The sequence below is a fragment of the Nothoprocta perdicaria genome, unplaced genomic scaffold (assembly GCF_003342845.1).
Source record: "Nothoprocta perdicaria isolate Ctin4 unplaced genomic scaffold, notPer1 scaffold_313, whole genome shotgun sequence".
Classification (NCBI taxonomy): Eukaryota; Metazoa; Chordata; class Aves; order Tinamiformes; family Tinamidae; genus Nothoprocta; species Nothoprocta perdicaria.
This window is the reverse complement of record NW_020455548.1, coordinates 408,182-429,396: the sequence shown is the minus strand read 5'-3', so window position 1 is coordinate 429,396 and position 21,215 is coordinate 408,182. Positions and strand designations below refer to the sequence as shown.

Genomic DNA, 21,215 nt, shown 5'->3' with positions numbered 1-21,215 from the left:
GGGATGGTATCAGGAGGCAGGGCACTGTTTGGATAGCAACAAGCAGAGGCTGCTGAAGGCTTTGCAGGCTGCTGCCCGGTAGCACGTTTCCTTCTGCTACCTCACCATAAATTCTTACCCTTGGTTTCAATGTTATCAGCGGGTATCTATCTCACAGGCTAGTCGAGGCTTAGCCAACAAGAAACATGCTGCGTTTATACAGCAGCTCCCACTGAAGGTTTAAAAAGCCTTGATTAACCTCTTAGTGTGAGGTTGCATGTCATTACCATCACTTCAGTCATGGGGGAAACTGAGGCACGGAGGCCAAACACCCCTCCTAAGATGAGTACAAAGCTAAGAGCAGTGCCAGCTGGCCCCGTCCCGTAGACCCTTGTAGCACCTCGTCTCCTGCCACCTTTGCCTCGCCGCTCTGCAGAGCCCCTTGGTACGATGACATTATGTGATTTCAAGAGACACAGTAAGGGGGGACAGACTAGCAGGGAGAACAGCCTTCTCTCTTGCTGGCTGTGCTCAGCCCTGCCTGGCCTCTTCCTCCGCTAACAAAGCATTTTTCTTTTCCCTCTGGAGTCTTTTGCAACTGAAATTGAACCCGTTAAGATCATGCTACTTTTCAAAAGCTACAGCCTGATTTCTCACGTAGACTAGTGTCTGCACAAACAGCCCTATTTTTTAGACAGTTTTAAAATTCTGGCATTGAATGTGGGTTTCTTATTTGAATGCAAGCAGTAATGCTTTGTACCCAAGGGCTCCTGTAGGTCTAGTCCCCTTGCTAGCAGGAGGCTGGGCTGCAAGCACAAGTACGGACTCATTTTTAGAAGCAGTCACTTTACAGCCATAACATGAAGAATACGACCATGATTTTAGCCAGGGATCACTTAACGAAAAGCAGGCACCTCACTGCAAGCACAGAGATATACTCGGGCTCCTGGGAAAAGTGCCAACACACAGTGCGTAGCCGCAGCTAAGAGACCTTACAGCAAGGATTTCTAGGATCACGCAGAAGCAAACAACCATCAGCTTTAACAACCACCCAAACAGTGTTGGCAAATAGCAATATGGATAGAGATCCAACCAAGCCCCCCTGCTGTGCACTTTGAATGGCTGGGACTGCTCCAGACCCAAAACAACTGCAGCTGATCTGCATCTCCCCCCACACACACCATGTGATAGTCCTGCCCGAGTGATTTAAGCTGCTGGGGCTCATTGCTGAGTCACCCTGGGCTGTGGAGTGTCCTGCTTGGAGGGGCTGGTCTCTGCAGCATGAAGCAAGTGAGTGCTCTTCTCAATGGACTTTCCTGCCAAACAGGGGCAGGGTTTCGGGTGTGTGCGTGTGTGTATGTAGAGGAGTGTGGTGTCAGAGGAAAAGGATTAGTGGAGAAGAAATGCTGGGCTGATAGATGGCTGTAGGGGGAATGGTCAGGGCTGATCAACTGCTTTTTCTCTTGCCATTCTCTAGTGTATGTTGCCTAAGGGGGGAGGCAATTTTAATGGATAGCTACATGTTTTAATGCCCTGAAAGTCTGGATTTGTTTATAGTATCTGAGTATCTTTATTTCTCAACTCTGTGTCTTTCCTCTGGAAATAATTCTTTTTAGGTACAGGTCTGAGCTACCTTTTAAGTAAAGAGCAGTGGAACTTAGGAAGGCCCTCCTTGTCTTGAAAGGACCCACTGCACGTTAAAGCTGTGTGTCAGGTTGTATTTGAGCAGCCAAGTTCAAAAACATAAACACTAGTAAGCAGTATTAGTAGGTGCTCTTACTGCCATGGTGATAAGTAGCTTAGTGACTGGGGAAATCTGACCTCAGCTCTGGGCAGAGCAGGGAGTAAACATGAATGTGAGATCTGTTTTGGGCAGAGGGGCACTGAGCTCCAGAGCTGCCTGTGGTTGATGGCATGGCATGTGCTTCCCGAAGCTAGGAAAGGAAGATGAGCCCAATTATTTCATACAGCTTGATCTGGGATCAGCTCCTGCCTTTCCTATCTTGTAGGTATGCAGAGCTCAGCACTAGTGTGTGTGTGTGTGAGCCTGGAGCACAGGCTGTGGGGCACAGCCTGAGTTGTGCTGTCTGACCTAGCCAAGGTGCAGCCTCCCTTTAGTGGGGGTTTTCTGACAACATTAAGACCCCCCTTTGGGTTTTTTTTTTTTGGGGGGGGGGGGGGGGGGGGGGGGGGGGGGGTTTTGCAGCTAAGGGAGAGAATAATCTGCTCCCTGCCAAGGAACAAACTGTCTTATTTGTAGTGCAAGCTTTCCTTGGGCTGTCTGTATCTTGGTTTATGGCCTGCAGCTAAGAGTGTGCTAACTCCTATGGCTTGGTCTAGCAGGGACTGGTGGTTACCCAGCTGGATGTCCAGCCTGGAGAGTGCATCAAGGTCAAAGGGAAGATTCTATCAGATGCTAAAGGGTAAGTGGGGAGATAGGGAATGAATGCATGTCTCTCTGGAAGAGACTACATAGGATGCTGCCTCCTCTGGAGGTAACTGAGCCTCCTGCAGGGCTCAAAGCTCTGTGCTCCTTGCATGGAGCAGCTGTGGCTGGAGCTCTTGCAGGACATGAGGGAAGCTCCTCTGTACTGCCTCCCTGCAGCTCTTGCTGTCTCCCAGGTTTGCTGTGAACATAGGCAAGGACAGCAGCACCCTCCTGCTGCATTTCAACCCCCGCTTTGACTGCAAGGGAGATGTCAACACTGTCGTGTGCAATTCCAAGGAAGATGGTGCCTGGGGTGAGGAGGACAGGAAGACTGAATTCCCCTTCCAGCACGGTGACAAGATTGAGGTGAGGCCTTTGGGGGTGCGTGCAGTTCCTAGCACAGACAACAGTATTAGCACTATGAGGGTGGAACTTTTAATGCAGTTCACTATCCCTAAGATGGAGAAGGATGGCAGGCCTGGAGGGAGCTAGGCACCAGGATAAGGGTCTGGGAGAGGAGCTGATGGAGCATGTAGCCCTGTTCTGTGTGAGTCAGTGCTCAGCAGGGCAGGGATAGTAAGGTCTCTGCACTGGCCTGCCTTTGCAAACACAGCAGCATAAACTTATCATTTCAGCTCTTATCAGTCTCATCCCTTGGCTACAGAAACTTTGGGCTGCCTTGAGCAGAGCAAACAGATTCCTTCCCTCAGTGCCTCTGCTGGTTAGGCAAGAGCCAGAAGCTTTATCACCTGTGGTGACACTATCAGTCATTCCCCTGCACCCAGGCTGGAGGGAGTGAGGAGCCTGACTTGTCAGTGGCCTTGTCTAGCTCTTCTCTATCATGCTTCTCTACAGATGTGCATCTCCTTCGACGCGGGGGAGGCTACAGTGAAGCTGGCTGAGATGGAGTTTCAGTTCCCCAATCGCCTGGGCATGGAGAAAATTGAATACCTGGCGGTGGAGGGTGACTTCCAAGTCAAAGCTATCAAGTTTAGTTAACTGCTGTGGCTTACTTTGTTTTCTTCTTGTCACCTCCCACAATGAAATAAACCCAAACTGGCCATGGCTGCTTGCTCTGCTGTTTGCTGCACTAATCTGCTTGCTAATGTGTGTGCTACAAGGATGGACGGGGCAAGCTGGGGGTGTATGTCCTATGCTGCTTTTTAAATTGCCACTGGTACTGAATTTAGCTCAATCACATGCCATGCAAAACATGAGTTACTGTGACTCAAACTCCCTTAGCAGTAGGTGCTCTCCCCACCTTGCTTCTTGTAAGAAGTGTTCCCTGGTTATTTGGTCTCTGTTCTGGGACTGGTCCCAGCTGCTCAGCAGTGGCAGAGAGGCTTGAGCAAGTGTGTTGGGTCACCTGTGTCCAAGGGTACTGCTCAATACACAAGGCATGGCTTGGGCTCGTGCAGGCAGCTTGGCTCTCTGGGAATGTGCTCAGCAGAAGGCTGTCTTGCACGCTGACATGAGGGAGCTTCTTGAGCAGAGAGAGCAGGCAAGCCAGGCTAAGTGCTCTTGTAGGGCAAGAGATTTGGGGGGGGGGAGGGGGAGGTGAAAGATGGGTCCTGGAGCACAACCAGATCAGAGGTGGGAAAGATACTCAAAAGGTCTTGTAATAGCATCTACACTGTCTCTTTTGCTTCATAGACTGTACTTCCTTAGCACTGGGCTGCTAAATTCCAGATGTATCCTGGAACTGCTATATTCAGCAGTTGTAAGAGGGAGGTATTAAATCAAGCATCAAGTACAGCTAGCTGCAGTTAGGTGGGGAAGCTTAGCCAAGGCTATCTTCTACCTGTAATTGCTCATGCAATGCTTGAGGTACGTCTGCTCCTGCCGTTCCCAAGCTGCCTGCCAGCTGTGGCTAGGCATGAGAGATTCAACTGGGACATCACAGCACTTCAAGACCTCAAAAGGTAACAAAATCTTACTCTTGTTGTGCTGCATGTGGTCTTCCTGGGGTGGGGGGCTGGGGCCTTGACAGCTGAGGCACTCCTGCCCCACTGCATCTCAGCTGGCAGAGGATTGCTCTGGTGTAAGGTCTCACCTTGGCCAAATGCTGCTGAAGAGGTGCAATTTGACTCCCCTGTCTAATCCCTTGCAGCAGGGTAGTTGGGGACCAGGGCTGCATTTGATAGTCCTCTGAACAGCTGAGTAGCTGGGCCAGCTGCTGGGGTATGGAAGTATCCCTCTGCAGAGCATTTGCAACGGCTTGATGGCCTTCTATGGAGAGGCTCCAGGCCTGTTGCTCGTGTGCTTCCAAGCAAGTGATCCAAGGTGGTAGAAACATCTAGGTCTGTGTTGCAACAACTAGCTTGTAACAGGCCAACCTGTGGGGGACTTGCCTTGGAGGTGGATCTCACTTACCTGAGTGTGGCCTTGTGCTTTCTGAATACCCCTGTTATTGAGACCTTTCTTCTGCCCTGCCAGAAGGGTTTGGGTGTAGTTGTGTTTTGCTAGTAGCCCTACAGGCCCCATTTTGGCTTTCCCATTTTGTGTCTGCTGGTCTGGGAGAGAGGCTTTTGTCCCAAGGGAGTTGGTTACTTGCCTCCTTCCCTGGAAGTCTAAGACTGCTAAAAGCATTTAGTCTACCTTGAAGAAATGACCTGGTGGCTGATGCAGACTTTAAATCCTGCCCTGTGTGTACTGCATTATTTACAGGATCCAAGCCAAGGGTAAGATAAATCTTGGCTATGCTTTCTGTTACCAAATATCAGTCCGGAGCGTCATAGATGGCTATTTGCTCTGTGGGGTGTCTGTGTGTCTGTGCAGGTGTGGGAACGGGATGGCTGATGAATAACTCCCCTTGCTCTCCATCTTTTTTCAAGCTGGCTAAAGGTACACTGAATGCTACAGCCTTCAAGCTCCTGAAGAAATACCAAGCCCTTGACATTGCAGAGTGACAGGTGAACTTGCTGCTTATTCCTCAGCCATCTGTTCCTGCTGGTCTCATCACACTAGGTATGCATTTGCGAGTACTTGAAGGCTAGAGTTTTTCTTTTTTTTTTCTTCCTTTTCCCCTCTCTCTTCTCTATCCCTTTTCTCCCCTCTTTCCTACAGCTGTGGAAAGCCTGCAGTCCTCACTTTTAGGCAGGTTAGCCACAAATATTCCTGTCTCCTCTATTCAGGACACAAGTACAGTCTTCATGGGAGCTATTCCCATTCTGATCCTTTGCACACAGGTCATTAGGCTCTTAGTTTCTAATACTGGAAGCTACCACCAAGGAGCCTGTAACAGGAAGGAAGCGTGGTTTTACCAAGGCTTCCTGCCTGTGGTGTTCTCTCATGCCCCAGAACAGGAAATATTCCTGATTCTGTAAGTGACAGGGGTAAACACAGTGCAGCACAGTACTAGCACAGTCAAGTCTAAGTACTGTGGCTGGCTCCTAAAGAAGGGCAAGGCTTAGCTCCTGCTGGAGAGATTTGGAAAAGGTGATAGCTGCTCATCACTGCAGGCAGAGTTACCCTGAATGCAAAAGCAGGGCTGCCCTTGCGAAATAGGCTCTCTTCCCCAAACCACTTGGTGTATTTACCTTTCTGGTAGCTCTCTGGAAGTCCAAAGTCTTCCTTGCTACAGAGGAGGTAATGAAAAGCATTGCATTGGGCATGGTTTAACATACCTTCCCTGCATCTACTCAAGCTAAGTCTGCATTCAGTGCCTCAGTCAAGCAACATGCCCCAACAGATGCCAAAAACTTAGAAAAACCCTGTCCTGGGATGATCTGTGCTCTGAGAAGAGGAGGAAGGTTTATTTAAATTAAAAAAAAAAAAAAAAAAGTGTCAAGGGGTCTGCATTTCAATGCCAGCCCTTGTCCCTAGCAATGCATTAGGAATCCAAGCTGCACTGCTTTTACACTGTAATATCTCTGGAAGACTATGAAAAGCAGTTTTGAGGCTTTGTGTTACAATGTGAATGCAAATAAAGAGTGTTTTGTCTTTTGTCCTGAGCCTGCAGAAAGGATAACAAATGTGCCAGCAGCAGGAGATAAGAATTTGAAAACAGTAGATGTGACAGAAGAGTTTAAAACCCTGTACAGGACCTGATAGAGCTGTGACAGGCAAGAGTCACCAGCAGCTTCATCTCCTCAAAAACCACCTCTCCCTCAGCATGGTGCACTAACTTTACATGGCAGAAAGAGGCCAGCCAAGCCACGCTGCAGCTACACGGTTCAGGATGGGCTCAAAGGGCAGTCACGGGATGTGGTGGAGCCCAGGAATTGTGAGCAGGGTGAATGTCTGCAGCACAGAGAGGTAAAGTGCAAGGGAGGCCAATGAGCAGTCAGGGATGTGGTGGGATGTGGAAAGATAGATGGGTCCTTTCCTAGCCAAGGGGGCACAAGAGTGTTTCTTTCCAGCAACAGACTTGCAAGAAAGCATCTTTTGAAGTGCAAAACAAGGTGCTAACCATCATGTCTGTGTGACACTTGCCCTGCTCTTCCCTCCTCTGGCCCCAGCCTCATCCTTGACAAGCAGGCAGGAGCTCCTGCAACTTTATTTAATTCAGAAAGTTCATCTTAAACAATCAACTGCGTTATCTACCATCCCCTTTGCAGTGCTGCACCCTCAAGACCCCGCTGCACATGGTACAATGCATTACCCCTGTCCGTCTGAGGAAACGGTAACTGTTTTTCCCCTCCCTTCCTTCAGCTGCTCAATTGTTTTGGCTCCGGAATGGAGAAAAAAAAAAACATACTCACCTATTTGGGGTGTGCCGAGGGCTGGGGGGCTCCCTGGGGCTCCGTGCGGGCAGCACTGCCTCGTTAGCTGCGGTTACCTCAGAGGTGTGAAAAGTAAAATGGCAGCTGGCGCTCCCCGCCCTTCTAAAATGGCGTCCCGCTCTTCCCGCCCTTTTCTGAGGTGCAACGGCAGCTCTTGGAAAGCCCCAGAGCCCCTCAAAATCCCTCTCAATGGCTTTCCTTTTGCAAGCAGTGCCCTTTATAGGCTTGCTAAACATGTGGTGTGTTTTTTTTTTTCCCTAATTGCAGCTTTATTTTTGCTTAGCACAACATCCTGAAAATCATTTTGCTGAAATGAGCTGCTCTGCAAAAGTACCTCCAGAGCCTGGCCAGGCATTTCTTGCATTGTGGCTCCAATGCTTTCTTTATCATTAGGATAAACCCAAAGGAAAAAAGCACTACTGGTTGTGTCCAAAGGGTACTCTGGGACGGAGCCTCCAGTGACTCTGTATTTTGCCATTGGTGCCAGGTAAGTGCTGAGAAGTAAATGCATATATAAAAATAATCATAGATGCTGCTGCAGCAGAATAGTGACTTCTGTGAGAAACTGCTGGCAGCTGACAGGTCAAGTCATGGCTGCAGCTTGCAAAAAAAATAAAACCTGAATTTGGTGTAGTGGGCCAAAGGAAAGCAGCAGGCTTGAGCAAAAGTCCTAGTAGGCTGCAGAAAAGCTGGTCAAATGCTGTCTTAGACTTTGTAGGCAACTTCTATAGAAGATGTTGTATCAAAGCTTACAGCCAACCAGCGCTCGCAGGGAGATGCTGCTCCCTAGACCCGCTCCTGAGCAAAGCATCTTACAAATTCCTTGTGACCGTGCGCTGCCCGAGGGCCGTGTTTAAAAAAAGCCCATTGCAGTCCGGATGACTGGCTCGGCACGGCGCTCGCTGCGGCACGTGGACGGGCACGGCAGAGCAGCAGCTACGAGCGGCACGTTGTTGGAAGCATGTGAGGGCTCACGGAGACTTGCCTGTGTGGAATGGACAGCCTTTCAGCGCACTCCTCCGTCCTCTCCCAGCGTCGGATCCGGATGCCGCGACAGCAACGCGGTGGGTAACTTGGCAAGCCCCGCAACACCCTGACCCCAGTGCCCTGGTGCCGTGGCCACAGACAGAGCAAAGGTGCTGTCACCACACTCAGCTCAAGAGGCTTTTGGTCCCAGGAGCTCCTGTGAAGTAGCCACCCGCTGAAGGTGATGCTTTTAGACCACTGCCTTGGTGAAACCAATGTCCTGCTCTCTTCCCATCACTTCTAGGGTTTATCTCAGGGGGAAAAGCCAGCCCGGGTAACCTGGTATTTCCAGTAAATGAGATGATAACTAAGAGTGAGAAGGGACAGGTTGGGGAAGGAGGTAGCACAGTAACAGCCTCGAGAAAGGGCATGGTGAGCCAGGAAGCCACTGACAGAGAAATAAGCAGGGAAACAGTGATTCAGGCTTCCTGCTAAGTGAGCCAGCGTTGAGGGGAGCAAAAGCTGTGTGCTCACCTGGTGTGTGCTGCCATAACATGGTGTCATAGCAGATAAGGCACCCTGTCCCTCTGTGTGCAGCCAGTGCTTACCTTACAGTGGCACTAGATGTCAAAAGTGTGACTGCTCCATCTTTACTAGGATTTGTCTTGGGCTAACCAAGCTGGCCGATGCACTTGGTCCTATGTAGAGCTGTATTCTGCCTATCTTCCTGAAGCTTTTCCTTGTGTCGCTGGGCACAAGGGCACAAGTCTGTGTATACTGGGCAGCTCAAAGCCCTACATGGAATGGTTCCCCTTCCCAAAAGGAAAACTGTCTTCTACTACTCATCTTAGTAGCTCTATGCTGTATGCTTTCTTCTCACCATCTGTGTCTCCTGTAAATGGCTCCTTCCTCCCATCTCATCATGAGAAATCCCCCAGGGAAACACATCAGCAGGAATACAGCAGCCTTGCATGTATGTCTGTGTGCAAGAAATATGCTGAGGGAGGAGGAGGAAACTTCATGAGCCACCAGGGTAAGGCCAGCTGTGTCTCCTGCCTGCAGACAGTCAGCAAAAGATGTACAGAGCTTGCCTGTCACTTGGCTCTTGTCCTGGCAGCCTCCCAACACTCAGTGCTCAGTGTTTCTCCAGGCTGTGCACTGGGAAAAGCCTTAGACCAAGGCAGTGCTGGACACTGCCTCTGGAGAGTGATGTCAGCACGTGTATTTAATAGGACCCCTTAAAAGTGCCAGAAAAAAAAAATGTGCTTCAGCTCTTAAAATTGCTCTAAGCACTTACGAATATTGTTTTTTAAACACAATTAACAAACCTCAAACATCTTGAGCTTTGTTCTCAATTCTTCTCCATTCTGGGGTTCCCACTAGATGTTTTAAGTATGAAAATATTTTTAGTAAATATGTCCAGTATGAATTACTGTTTGAGGCAAGATGTGTTTTGATTGGCTTGTTCTTAACATGCCCTAATTCTTAACTCCTGTTGGGGCTGTGCAGGGCAATGCCCTGCTCCATAGCACAGGTTGGAGAAGAGGTGGCCATGTAAATGGTGCTTGCTGCAGGTAACTTACTGAACTTCTACAATGCAGCCCCACAGCTGTATTTTCAGGTCTAAAGGCCTTCTGTATCCAGACCTAAGGCTCAGACTTGATGCAATAAGCTAACAAGGTGTAGCCAGAAACAGCTAAATTTTGCCCACAATGCTCCTGTTGCAAGAAAGCATGTGATTGTTTTGTAATGTTATATACCTGTGCTGAGAGCACATGAGGAAAACAAGGTAAGATAGGGGACGAGGGATTCATTTCTTTCTCTGTCAAAGGTACTTAAAACTGACCAAGCCAGTAGATGTAATTTTTAGTTTGTGTCAATTACCTGTCACATTCTTTTCTTCTGCTTAGACAACCACAGTCCAATTTTTGAACAAGGCTCTGCAAGGCTACTTCCTTAGTGATAAACTCAACACATCTTCACATCTTTCACAATAGAACTAGAAGCTTTAAATCACTTTTCACCTGAAGAGCTACGCTGTAATAAAAATGAAAATAACTATCACTTGCCTCATTATCAGATGCTTGTTTATACATGGTAGCACAGGTAGCACTTCTAGCAGGAATCCCTGAAATTGATGGACTGCAGAGCTCTGCCAAGCATCTGAGTTTCTTGTAAACACCACAAACCCACAACCTCAAGCTTTTTAGCTGGAACTCCTACAAGAGAAACAATTTTACAAACTTTTTTAGTAAAGCCTTATATACTACCTGCTTAGAGGGAAAGCTCTTCCTGCCTGAGAGCTGAGGGTAGGACTGACTGTCTTAGCCAAGGACTAACTACCTGGAAAAAGCAGTGTTGGGAGGTCCAAAACTATTCAGAGAAGCATGCCAGCTGCTTTTGATTTATTTTGGTGAATGTAAGGTGAAAAGGTTGCTGTAAAAAGATAAAACAAAAACTATTAAAAAAGACTTCTAAAAATCCTAAGCTTTTTCCTATTGTTAGGATTATGAGATAAAGGACAATTTAAATGCTATTTTTGGCTTGGTAATCATACCACTCCACTTTTTTGGGGGCCCACCTCCTTCCCCTCACCCCAAGTTTGGTGGTTTCAAAAGCATTAAAACACCAGGTTGGGCTGGATAGGAAATAATTTAGTAGCTCTTACCATAGGCTCATGCCTACCTAGTCAGGGCAAGAAGATGTTATCATTAGATATCCATGACTTCTGTGAGTTGGAAGAGAATATTGAATTTTAAATTAATGCCTCTTCTTGTATATAAAATAATTTCTGATGAAGTAGCTTAAGAAAAAGAAGATAGTCCCATTTTTAAAAAAAAAAAAAAAAAAAAAAAAAAAAAGCCTAGCCATACATTATCCCTTCAGAAATATAGCCTATAAAAAATGTCATTAAAGAACTTTCTCCCATCTCACTAAAATGACTTTAGGCTGCAGCAGTGACATGGATCATGAGTTTGATTATTTAAAAAATAAACAGACTTGCCCATGCAGTCAGTCCAGACCTGGATTTATTGCTTCGCGCTAGGTTGGACTCCTGAAATGCGGTTTCTTGTAAGTTTGAACTCCAGAATCATTTGAACACAAGATCCAGAAGAAAAAAGATTATATTTTCTTGGTCAAAATCTGCTCTGCAAGGGCTCTTACTGGTATATTCAGCATGTGTTGAAACAGGTTGAGGCTTCTTCTGGTAGCTCTTTATTATATTAAAAAAAAAACAACAAAAACAACAACAAACACCAAGAGATGTTCCAAGCTAATGTGTGACTATCTTTGGGGTTCCCTCTTTTTGTTAAGGTTTTTCACAAAATACAAAATTAAATGTCTTTTCTAAATAGAGAACAAAGTAGAATCAAGTAACTGATTAGAATATGTACAAAAACTTACACATTCCATCTTGTTCTTTAAAAAATATAAATATCATTAATTTTCAGGAGAACGGGTTGCTTTGATTTTTAAGGCTTCATTCTTTTAGATCCTTCATTATTTAACGACCTGTCAGGCAGGCAGGAAAAGGAGGGGAAGAAAGAAGGTCATGATTTTATTAAAGGTAACGTGTTTATTTCTCATGAGACTCTTCTTCATGTCTGGCAGGAGGAAATAGCTGAGTCCTCTCCAGATTGTTTTAGGTTTCCCAGAAGCAGAGGTGAAGGGAAAGGGAAATAAAATCTTTTTCTTCATGAAAAGTTCATTTTAAGCCTGTCTCCATTCATTGTCACTGTAGAGAACTTTCTGCAAAGGACTTGGATTAAATAGACTCAAGCAGGTGAACTTTACCACCTGTCCATCTGAAGGAGGTTAGAGAGAGGAGACCACTGGAGGTGTTTTACCCCCGACCCCGGCAGAGGTAGCAAGTGCTGCAGCTAGGGCAGCCGCTGCTGCTGCGTCCCTGGGCGTGAAGTCCGTGGGGAGGCTCTCCATCAGGCACTTGAGCTGCTCCTGACCCAGTTTGATCTTATCATCGAGCTCTCGCTGCTCTATGAGAAGTGCAGACTTCATCTTTACAAAGTGCTGGTAGTCCTGGAGCTGCTCCTCGGAGAAGTAGTTGCCCAGGATCTCCAAGACCACACGTTCTCGACGGTCAAGGTTTTCCTTTAGTTCCCGGGCGTCTTCGTGCTGGCCAGCCAGCAGCTTCCTCTTCTCGTTCAGAGAGCTCTGTGCATACCAGAGAGAGTGCTTCAGTATGAGCAGCACCAAGGTCCCTGATCCCCCACCCCAGCCCCTTCACACTGTGTTTGCCACCTCCTGGCGAGGCAGGAAAGCTGCCCTGCTCCCAGGAAGGCAGCCAGGAAGGCTCCCAGGAGCCTGCAGCCTGGCAGATGAGCATGAACATCCCACTGCGGATGGAACTCCAATCCTACTGAACCAGACACTGAATGCTTTAGTAAACATGGGGCAGAAAAGGTTCCCCAGAGAAACAGTAAAATGTGCTCAAACCCACGGCTCCTAGCACAGTCTGACCCTGTCTCCTGCAGCTATCCAAAGAGTGTTAAAACTGCCTCCAGCTGAAACAAGGGGCAGCAGGTTGCAAGACACACATCGCGACACAACCCCTCCTCTAACCGCTGGTCACTCACTTGCTGTCCAGAAACATGTTTGGTTCAGACAAGAGATGCTTATACAAATTTGGGATCAAGATTCATGGGCCAAGAACTGCATTTGCTAATGCTTATATGAACTGAACATACTGCTGAACAAACTTGCCCATCACTTTGCAGGCTGCGATCCAAGGTATTGTTGAGACCCCTTCAGTGCCCCGAAAGTTGGATGCCTGAGTAAGGTGAGGCATCCCTGAGCACCTCTGGAAGACGCAGCTTATACAACAAGCCCGTTCTTCTGCCTGCTGCTGTCCAGCTCCCCGAGCAAGGCCAAGATGCTACAGTTCTACACATACGTACCCGCTCTTCACTGTTGGCATTTTCCCCTAGGCTACTCAAAACGTTCTCTACCCGGGCCAGGCGTCCCGAGAGGGAGAGCAAGAGGTTCACCACCTTATCCAGATCTCCAATGAACATCTTGTATTTGTCAAACTCGTTAGGTTTGCACAGCTCGCTGATCAACTGCTCCACCTCCTCTCCAAGAGCGTTATTCATCCTTATGTCTGCAAGCAGGCCTTCCTTGGCTTCTTTCAGGATTTCCAGCTTGTCGGTCAAGCTCCTGATGAGCTCGGCCTGTCAGAAGAGAAACACATTGCCACGGTCATTATCATGATCACTCTGGTCACGTGGATGATGGAAGCAAGAAGATCCTGTTGTTGTCACTGAGAAGCAGGATCTGTTCAGCAACGGCTGACAAAAGAGACATCAAGGAGGGGAACAGAGAAGACGGAAAGTCAACATCAAGCTGACAACCTGAATACCTGAAATGGAGATATTTTCATCTAACCATCAGTTGGCATTTTCAAAAGACACAGCCAGTTTGGAGTGTCATATTCTGACACCCAGCTCCATAAATTAGACAGAAATAATCATATGCATGATTCTTCATAAATTGCTTTCAAGTCCTTGGCTGAAAACAGACATAGAGAGCTACATCTCTTGCATTGTCCTTGCTCCCTAACACAGCCTCAGGGTTCTTGTCTAGATGTTATGTTTTATACTATCCACTACTGTGTGAAACAACTAGTGGGAAAATTAACTTGAGATTTGTTATTAATAGTGTGATAAGTGACTGAGTTGGAACCTGCTACTTGCATATACTGAGCAAGAAAGAAGGAATCGCCACATTTATTTACAAATTGAAGCACTGATTGCTACTTTCTCTGCCATCTCAGCGTGGAGATGCACGCCTCAAATTCACCTCGGACCAAGGAAATGTTACCATTGCTCACTGACTGGGCAGACTCTACTTCATACAGAGATGCACCAAGCAAACATTTACACCAAAGATGCCCTAAATTTACTTAAGACTCTGAGCGAAGACACCGAGAACATGCACCCATTTTGTGAAAATGCTGACAACTACTTCACTGACAACGAAGTCCTCGGGGTTTAGTGACTGCAGAACCATCCATTTTGCCCCAGTGCTGGGGATGCTGATATCTGCTAGGATTTAGGGAAAAGATGAAGGCAAATCCAGAAGTCTGTGGCCTGGAGCTTGCAATTCCTGCTTCCATCTAGCCCCAAGTAAGAACACATAAGTCTCTTGATACAAGGCCTGGGTATGTTCAGTCTTTTCAGTTTTTGCATTGAAGAGCCATCATTATGTATGTGTTAATCYACTGTGCATACAAACACTGCAGCATGAAACTGGAGTAAGTCACAAGACCACCTGAAAAAAAAAGTCTCCACATTTATCTTTTTTTTTTCCCATCAAAGCTGTTGGTAATTTCAAGCAGGAAGGTGTTGTACCTCAAAGGAAAGAGGATCTTCAAACACAGGTCGGGCCGAGAGTTGCTCTGAACTGGCCCTTATGCTCAGGGCTTGCCTGCCTGCGTGGTGTTTAGCCAGGCACCACTAGATGGTGCCCCTTGCATGCATCTTCTCGAGGGTGCCCTTTTTCAGGATGGGCTGCAACTCGGTGCAGAGGCACAGAAGCTGCAGAAAAGGTGAATAATATGCTCTTAAAGCAAATCTCAGCGTTATGCTACCATAAACTGCTAGGCTTACGCTGGAATGACTGCAAAACCGTGCCGTTATTTAGCAGGGCTGTTTGAGGGAGGTGACAGCAAAGGTAATACTATTATCCTACCTGCCAGGATAAGGGACAGACAAAATCCTTTTATCTAGATTTTTCCCTCAATAGGGCAGGTAGTACCCAGGACAAGGAGCAACCCCTCCCCGTGTGTTCACAAACTAGGTTCTCCTGAGGCCCACAGAAGCAGAGCTGCGGGCCGCTCCAGATGCTCTGCAGGAGGCACAGGCCTCCTTTTCAGGAGGCTGCACCGAGTGAAGCACCCTTGTTCTGAAGGGCTCTGAGCTGCAAGGAGACTGCAAAGCATTTGCTTTAGGCTGATTAATCAGTGACTCTCCTGTAATCCCAAATGCCAACCAACATAGTTCCTTTGCATATTTACAATGGAAATGAGCTCGGTTTACCCAAATGACCCTCAGAGTAGCTGCCTTCTCAGATAATGCCTATGCTAATGTTACTTCACACAGACCATGAGCAAACATGCCAAGACAATCTCCCCAACTGGACCTAATTGCTCCAACCTACTTCTGTTTTTCCATGCAAATGTAACCTTTGAGGCCTGGGACTTGTCCCACAGCAGCAGGCTCATGCCTCCTTGCAAGCCTGTCACATGCCTGCGGTTTACAGCATATGGGACTTGCTGTCCATACTCGTATCCTATGGGACATGCTGTCCATACTCGTATCCTTCAATACACCTAAGCTCTGCTGTTGCACAAAGCTTCCTGCTAAGTCACTTGTCCCTGTTTCTCCCCCGCTTTGGGCAGGGACAGCCCCTTGCAACCGATACGCTCAGCAAGTGGCACAGTACAGGTCAACYCGAGGCTCGTGCCACATTTGCAATGAGCACTTGGAGAACGACTCTCCACTCACAGACACGTGAGGTACAACCAGGTATGACCTACGTTGTCCTAATGAAGCTTCACATGTGGTGTAAATGCACCCAGCTCCCATGTAACGTGCAAGCACGACATCCAAATGCTGACCTCAAGGGAAAATGCACTTCTTTATGACTTATTTCAAGAAAGTAACCAGAAGGTTGTGGTGCGTGATCTGAATTTACCTTTTTCTCGTTGATGTCTAGCAACTCCTCCTCCTCACCTGCTTCTTCTGGCAAGTCTTTGATTTTATTCAGCAGTTCTGCTTTGGGTGCTGAAACGTTGTAATAAGCAGGGCAGGGGACCAGAGTTACAGGCCCTTCCTTCTCTTCTCTCCTATCACAACAGAGAAAAAGGAGTTTAGTTTGAGCCTCACTTTTCCCTGTGCCTGGACCCAGGTTTTTTCAGCACCTGCTCTTTGACAACTTCTCAGTGTTACAAGCCACAAAGGAAATGGCCAGTTCTTGCCATCAGAGGGTGCACGTCAGCTGTTCTCAAATTTGTCCACTGCAAAAACCACCAGCACAGCTGCTCTGCTGTTTAAAGGCTGTTTAGTTACCAGCTCCAAACAGAAGGTTGCTCTGTGGAGATAAATCCACACAGCTCAGCGAGTGATGGCTCGGCTGGCCCTTTCAGCTGCATCAGGCATTACCACTGAATTCAATACAGTTCTGCWGCTATCACTTGTGGTCCTAGGAACCCATCTTCACCTTTGCATCCCACAGCAGGAAGTGGTAGGCACTTCTCCCTCCAAACCTGGGCCTCTCTTACYTGCTGCAAGCCACTGGTTGGGCTTGATTTTACTCTCACATCTATTATCTTGGTTTAGCTGCTTCAGGTTACAAGGGTTATGAGAGCAAAATCAAACAAAATCTCTAGAGAGCTCAATTCACGCCACCTACCAAGCTGAGAATCATTTTCTCCACGGTCTCGAGAGGTGAGGTCTAAGAGCACACACAGTCAAGGTAGAGAGAAACAGCATTCAGAAGCGCCCTTTCAGGCCTGTGCTGGGGGACTGAGGACTGCTCTCTCCAGCAGTGCCTTTCTACAGCAGAGAGCGAGAATTTGGCACAGAACTATTGCTTGTCCTTAAAAGCCAACAACTCGAACAGACAGTGCTTACTTGTCATCTCCAGGAGCTGTCCTAATAGCTGTTTTCTGTGACATCTTCCTTTTCATGTTGTTCTCCTTCAGCAAGCTGGTTCCACCGGGGAAAAGCCCTTCCATTAAGTCCATGGTTGTCTTCATTTTGGAATCCGGGTCCAAGATATCAGCCAAAGACTTATCTTTGTGGATGATTTCTTTTGCTAGAGCCTCTGACTTGATTTCCTCTGGGGTCTTTATCTTCGCCTTCACAGGAGATGCTGGGCTGACTGTCCTGGAGTCCACGCTGCCGTTTTCTGACTCTCCAGCAGCGACTGCCGGCTCCCTGCTTTTGCCTTCGGGTTGAGTTGTGGGCTGCCCATGAGAGCTGTGAGACCCTTCAGAAGAAGCAACTAACTGGTGCTGCTTATCCACAGCAGACGGAGAGCTAGTCCTCTTTGATGCAGGCCAATTATCTTCACTGATAGCGGTGCCCAGGCCCAGCTCCTTCTCGACCAGGGCTTTGGGAAAGCCTTGGAAGTTGCTATGGACAGAAAACTTCTGTGAGATGAAGAAAAACTTACTGCATAGGATCTCTGTGAACACATGCTAACGACCTCACACATGCTGAAGGCATCTAAGCTTTCCTGCTCTCTCACCCATTTTTGTCTCTTTGCATTTCAATGCAGAAAAGACCACACTGCAAAGCTGAAGGCGCCACAACTAGTTTACTCCCTAGGCACTGCTGTTTGTTATTCCAACAGAGACAGAACTAGTGAGTGCCCCTATGAGCAATCTCCACTCATTGTCCTTTTCATATTGGAAAAGCAAATCGGTACCACAGTCTCGGCCAGATTCTTCCCTAATGGAAATCAGAGAACTCCTTGGCAGGGAGGGAAGCTGAGTTAAACCAGCCGGGCATCTAGCCCAAACTCCTACCCTTCAGGAAAAATCCCCTACACTAGGTTACTGTGGCATATTGATGTTGTCACTTCTTGGCATGTAGTCATTATTTCATAACAGGATTATTTGGTGCCAGGTCTGCAGTGTACTCTGCGAAACTCCAGTGGTTTGGAAAAACATGAGTGTTCATTATGGGATAGTCCTCTCTCAAAAACCAGTAACTGGAAGGAGTCAGCAGCCACTTAGACTGTTCATGTTGGAACGAGTGAAAAGAAATCCCCCTGAAATCCACAGGGAATGCAGGGGGACCGAGAGCAGGGTAGTTTCTCACTCACRGCCCCTTCTGCCCTGTCTGCTAAGCACCTGTCAGTACATCTGCTGGAGGAGCACGGAGCTTTATGCCCTGTCACGGCCACGCCACGCGACAATGCTCTTGGCAAAGCCTGGTGGTGGCGAGGCAGCCCGGCTGTCCCCCTCCGCTCACGCCGTGCGCGCTCTGCCACGAGTCCCACGCTCAGCCAGCAGCTGCGGGCGGGTYGCTGCGGCATGTAGGGCTGTGCAGGCCAGTCACATTTGGCTGCAGCCCTGCATATCTTACTCTATAAGGCCCTACAATGCCTGACCCACCGTGTTTCAGCTCCCCCTTACCTCGCTTTGGCCTCCTCCGAGAGCCTGGYGGATTTGTCTCCAGCTGCCCCGTTCCCCTCAAGGGCTGCTGCAGGGGGAGGAGGTGGGAATTCCTCCGTGCCGTTTGCTAAAGTGCAAGGGCTCAGCTCGGGAAGAGGATGGGGTGGCAGAGGAGATGAGAAAGGCTGAGCACCAATGCCAGGCTGAGAAGGAGCAACAAACACCTCATCATCTTCATCATCCTGCAGCACTGGTGGTGGCGTAAGCTGCAGGCAGGACTCTGAGATCCGGAGATGGTTTATCCCGTGGGGAGAAGGAGTCTCGGGGTCAGAGGAAGTGCTGCTCTGGGTTGGCGGGTACTGCCACCTCTGGGAGAGCTTCGGCCCAGCTGCTGGAGGAGACACCACGGCCCTGGGGAAGCTGCCATCCTTGACCGCATGAGCCCATGTCACCTTGTCAGGCAGGGATCTCTGAGGCAGCCCAGCTTTCCTTCTCCACACCATTTCCTCTGTGGGAGTCTCAGGGGATCTATCCTGGACAGCATCCAAAGAGTGTGCCTGAGTAACACTGCTGCCATCAGCGGGAAGAGCATCTCGCCTGGCATGGTGCTGTCTCGGAGCCAGGACATCTCCCACAGAGTGCAAGTCCGAGACCGTCTGGGTGGGCTTATGAGGCACGGACTGACCAGATCCAGAAGGACTAAGGTCAAGGAACAGGGGTTTAAAGCCCTGTTTTGGGTCAGGGTAGTGACTCCTTGCCTCTGTCGAGGATGGGACAAACGCAGAAGTCCTGCCATCCTGCCTGGAAGGCTCTGAGACCTTGAGGCTCTCAGTTAGTGCAGAGGAACTGGCACCAGCCTCACGGTTGTGCTGAGGATGAGGGTAATAGCTTGTGAATGTCATTTTTTCAGAGTGGCTTCTTTCCTTTCTGCTGACAGACCTGAAAACCAAGAGAYAGACTGTGATAAGGCTAAAAGTTAATCAGTGAGCAGGCCGAGCTATTGCACAGCCCCTTAAAAGGCAAATTATGCAGCCACGTCGGAGGCCTGCGGCAGCGCCTGCCGAGCCAGGCACCGCGCTGCTGTGCTGCTGGAACTGGAGGCAAAGCCCCTCTCCCAAACCTAGGGCCACAGAGCTACCACCACTGCCACCTCCTCCAGAGCACGTCAGATCACACGCACATTTGGGGAGCATCACAGAAATATGTAGTAGAAAAAACCCACACTTTGGTTATTGTTTTGAGACTCAGCTGTCAAACATACAAATAAGAGTGTGAATAATACAATTTTGGACTCTAGGGAAAATGAATGTGTTCTGCAGATYCAAGGTTAATGAATCTTTTGATCCACCTCTAAAGTTCAGAGTTTCTCCTACCATCTATATACGGAACTTCTAAGTGCCTGGATTATTTTCCAGCCTCATTTTGAATTTTATTTACTAAAGACAGGGCAGGTAGTGATTGATACAAGGAAGACTATTAGATATTATCAACTACTAGACCCTATTCTCAATTACTGGCAGTTTTGACCACTTCAGCGTATGGGCCAAAACTTCTCCTTATTCTGTTTGCTCCTTTTGGAAAGCTGCCACTAAAATGATTCAGTGATCCTCAAGAAGAGAGTGAGACAAAAGCAGCAATATTTTGATTGTTGACAAGAGGAAAAAAATCTTAAAATCTGGGAATTCTGTTAGAAAAAAGAGCACTATTCAGATAGGGTGGTGTTACAAAAAAAAACAATGGCCGTTACAGCCAATAAACTTGATCTGAAGCAGGACACCAAGGCTGCAAATTCAATGGATTAAATTATTCTTTCCATCTCTTAAAAGATGTTCTATGTGACAGTGAGGAAGACTGGCTGGTCTAAGGCTCCTGCTTGGAAAACATAGTCAAACTTACGTGCCTGTATAGCTACTGAGCTGGCAAACAAAATGAGCCATAAGACAATAGTGCTAGCAAATCTAAGAGAACACAGTTCAAAAACATGAGCCACACTGTAAAACAACAAAATACAATAAAGAATACTGCCAATATATTTGCTGTTCTCAAGATTCATATCATCTAACATTATCTATTCATGATGTTTGAGACTTGGGGCGCAGATTTGATCCAAGATGTACTGGTACAAATTAAGATTAATTTTGTCAAAGACATGGGTTGTTCCGGCTTTATTCTGGTATAACTGAGAGTAGAATTTGGCAGCCTTTGCCTGGGAGTGGGGACGCTTCCCAGGCAGGCGGCTCTTGGTATTGCCTGTGGATCCTGGGCAGTAGCAACGCGTATTCTTTTCAGATAGTCAGTGTTTGTCAGAAGAGCCAGATGGTAATTCTCTAATTTCCCCTACTGCGGAGGCAGCTGCTGAGCCTCAAACTGGTGGCAGGACGAGTGCCTTGGAGGCGGCYGTTGCGCGTCGCCGGCAGAACCGCGCACAGGCACACAGCAGCTCAAGGCTCTGAGCCCAGGGACTGCTACCAGGAGCTCTGCAGCTTCACCACTCCATGGATTTCCCTCCTCTGCCATAATAGGCACATCCCAGGGGAACCAATTAGCCTAATTCATGCAGCCCGCTGCTGCCTCCCTGAAGAGCCCCTACACAGGGTATGTAGCAGGCAGGGATGGGATGGAGCTGGTTATAGCTCAGAGGAGCTGCCAGAAAACCAGCTCATCTGGCTGGCAGTCACAGGACAGCAAAGACTGCACCTCTGAAGACATGCTACCTTCTGCCAAGACCCTCTCACAGGCCCTGTACGAGCCCAGCTGTGTCGTACTTGCTCACCCTGGGGTGGTGGAGAGCTCTTGCAGAATCCTGAAAGTGGCACTTCTTGCGCTAATTGCTGCCATGTGCATACGGTCCTGTCAGTTTTAGAAGAAAAGGAACCAAAACACCTGTGTCTTTTTCTTAGGAAAGAAATGGAAAGTTACTCTAAACCTAAGCAAAAGGGTGTGTTTGAAATAATCATAAAAGGGCATGCCTGGAGGC

At 48.0% G+C, this 21,215-nt stretch overlaps 2 protein-coding genes across 2 annotated transcripts in view; one reads left to right on the top strand and one right to left on the bottom strand.

The window, feature by feature from the left end:
* Positions 1-1,173: 1,173 nt before the first annotated feature.
* LOC112950259 (16 kDa beta-galactoside-binding lectin) lies at positions 1,174-3,487 on the top strand. The gene is made up of 4 exons (XM_026042751.1): positions 1,174-1,269; positions 2,320-2,402; positions 2,602-2,773; positions 3,263-3,487. Exons 1-4 carry the CDS (start codon positions 1,261-1,263, stop codon positions 3,404-3,406), a joined length of 408 nt encoding a protein of 135 aa, XP_025898536.1. The 5' UTR covers positions 1,174-1,260; the 3' UTR covers positions 3,407-3,487.
* A 7,621-nt stretch (positions 3,488-11,108) lies between these two features.
* The window catches only part of SHROOM3 (shroom family member 3), a 28,162-nt gene continuing 18,055 nt past the window's right edge, over positions 11,109-21,215 (bottom strand). The window contains exons 5-9 of the mRNA XM_026042741.1: positions 18,260-19,177; positions 16,749-17,252; positions 15,811-15,961; positions 13,014-13,286; positions 11,109-12,270 (exon numbers count right to left, since the gene is read on the bottom strand). Coding sequence (XP_025898526.1) covers positions 11,914-12,270; positions 13,014-13,286; positions 15,811-15,961; positions 16,749-17,252; positions 18,260-19,177 — 2,203 coding nt within the window. The 3' untranslated portion in view covers positions 11,109-11,913. The remainder of the gene's footprint in view (positions 12,271-13,013; positions 13,287-15,810; positions 15,962-16,748; positions 17,253-18,259; positions 19,178-21,215) is intronic.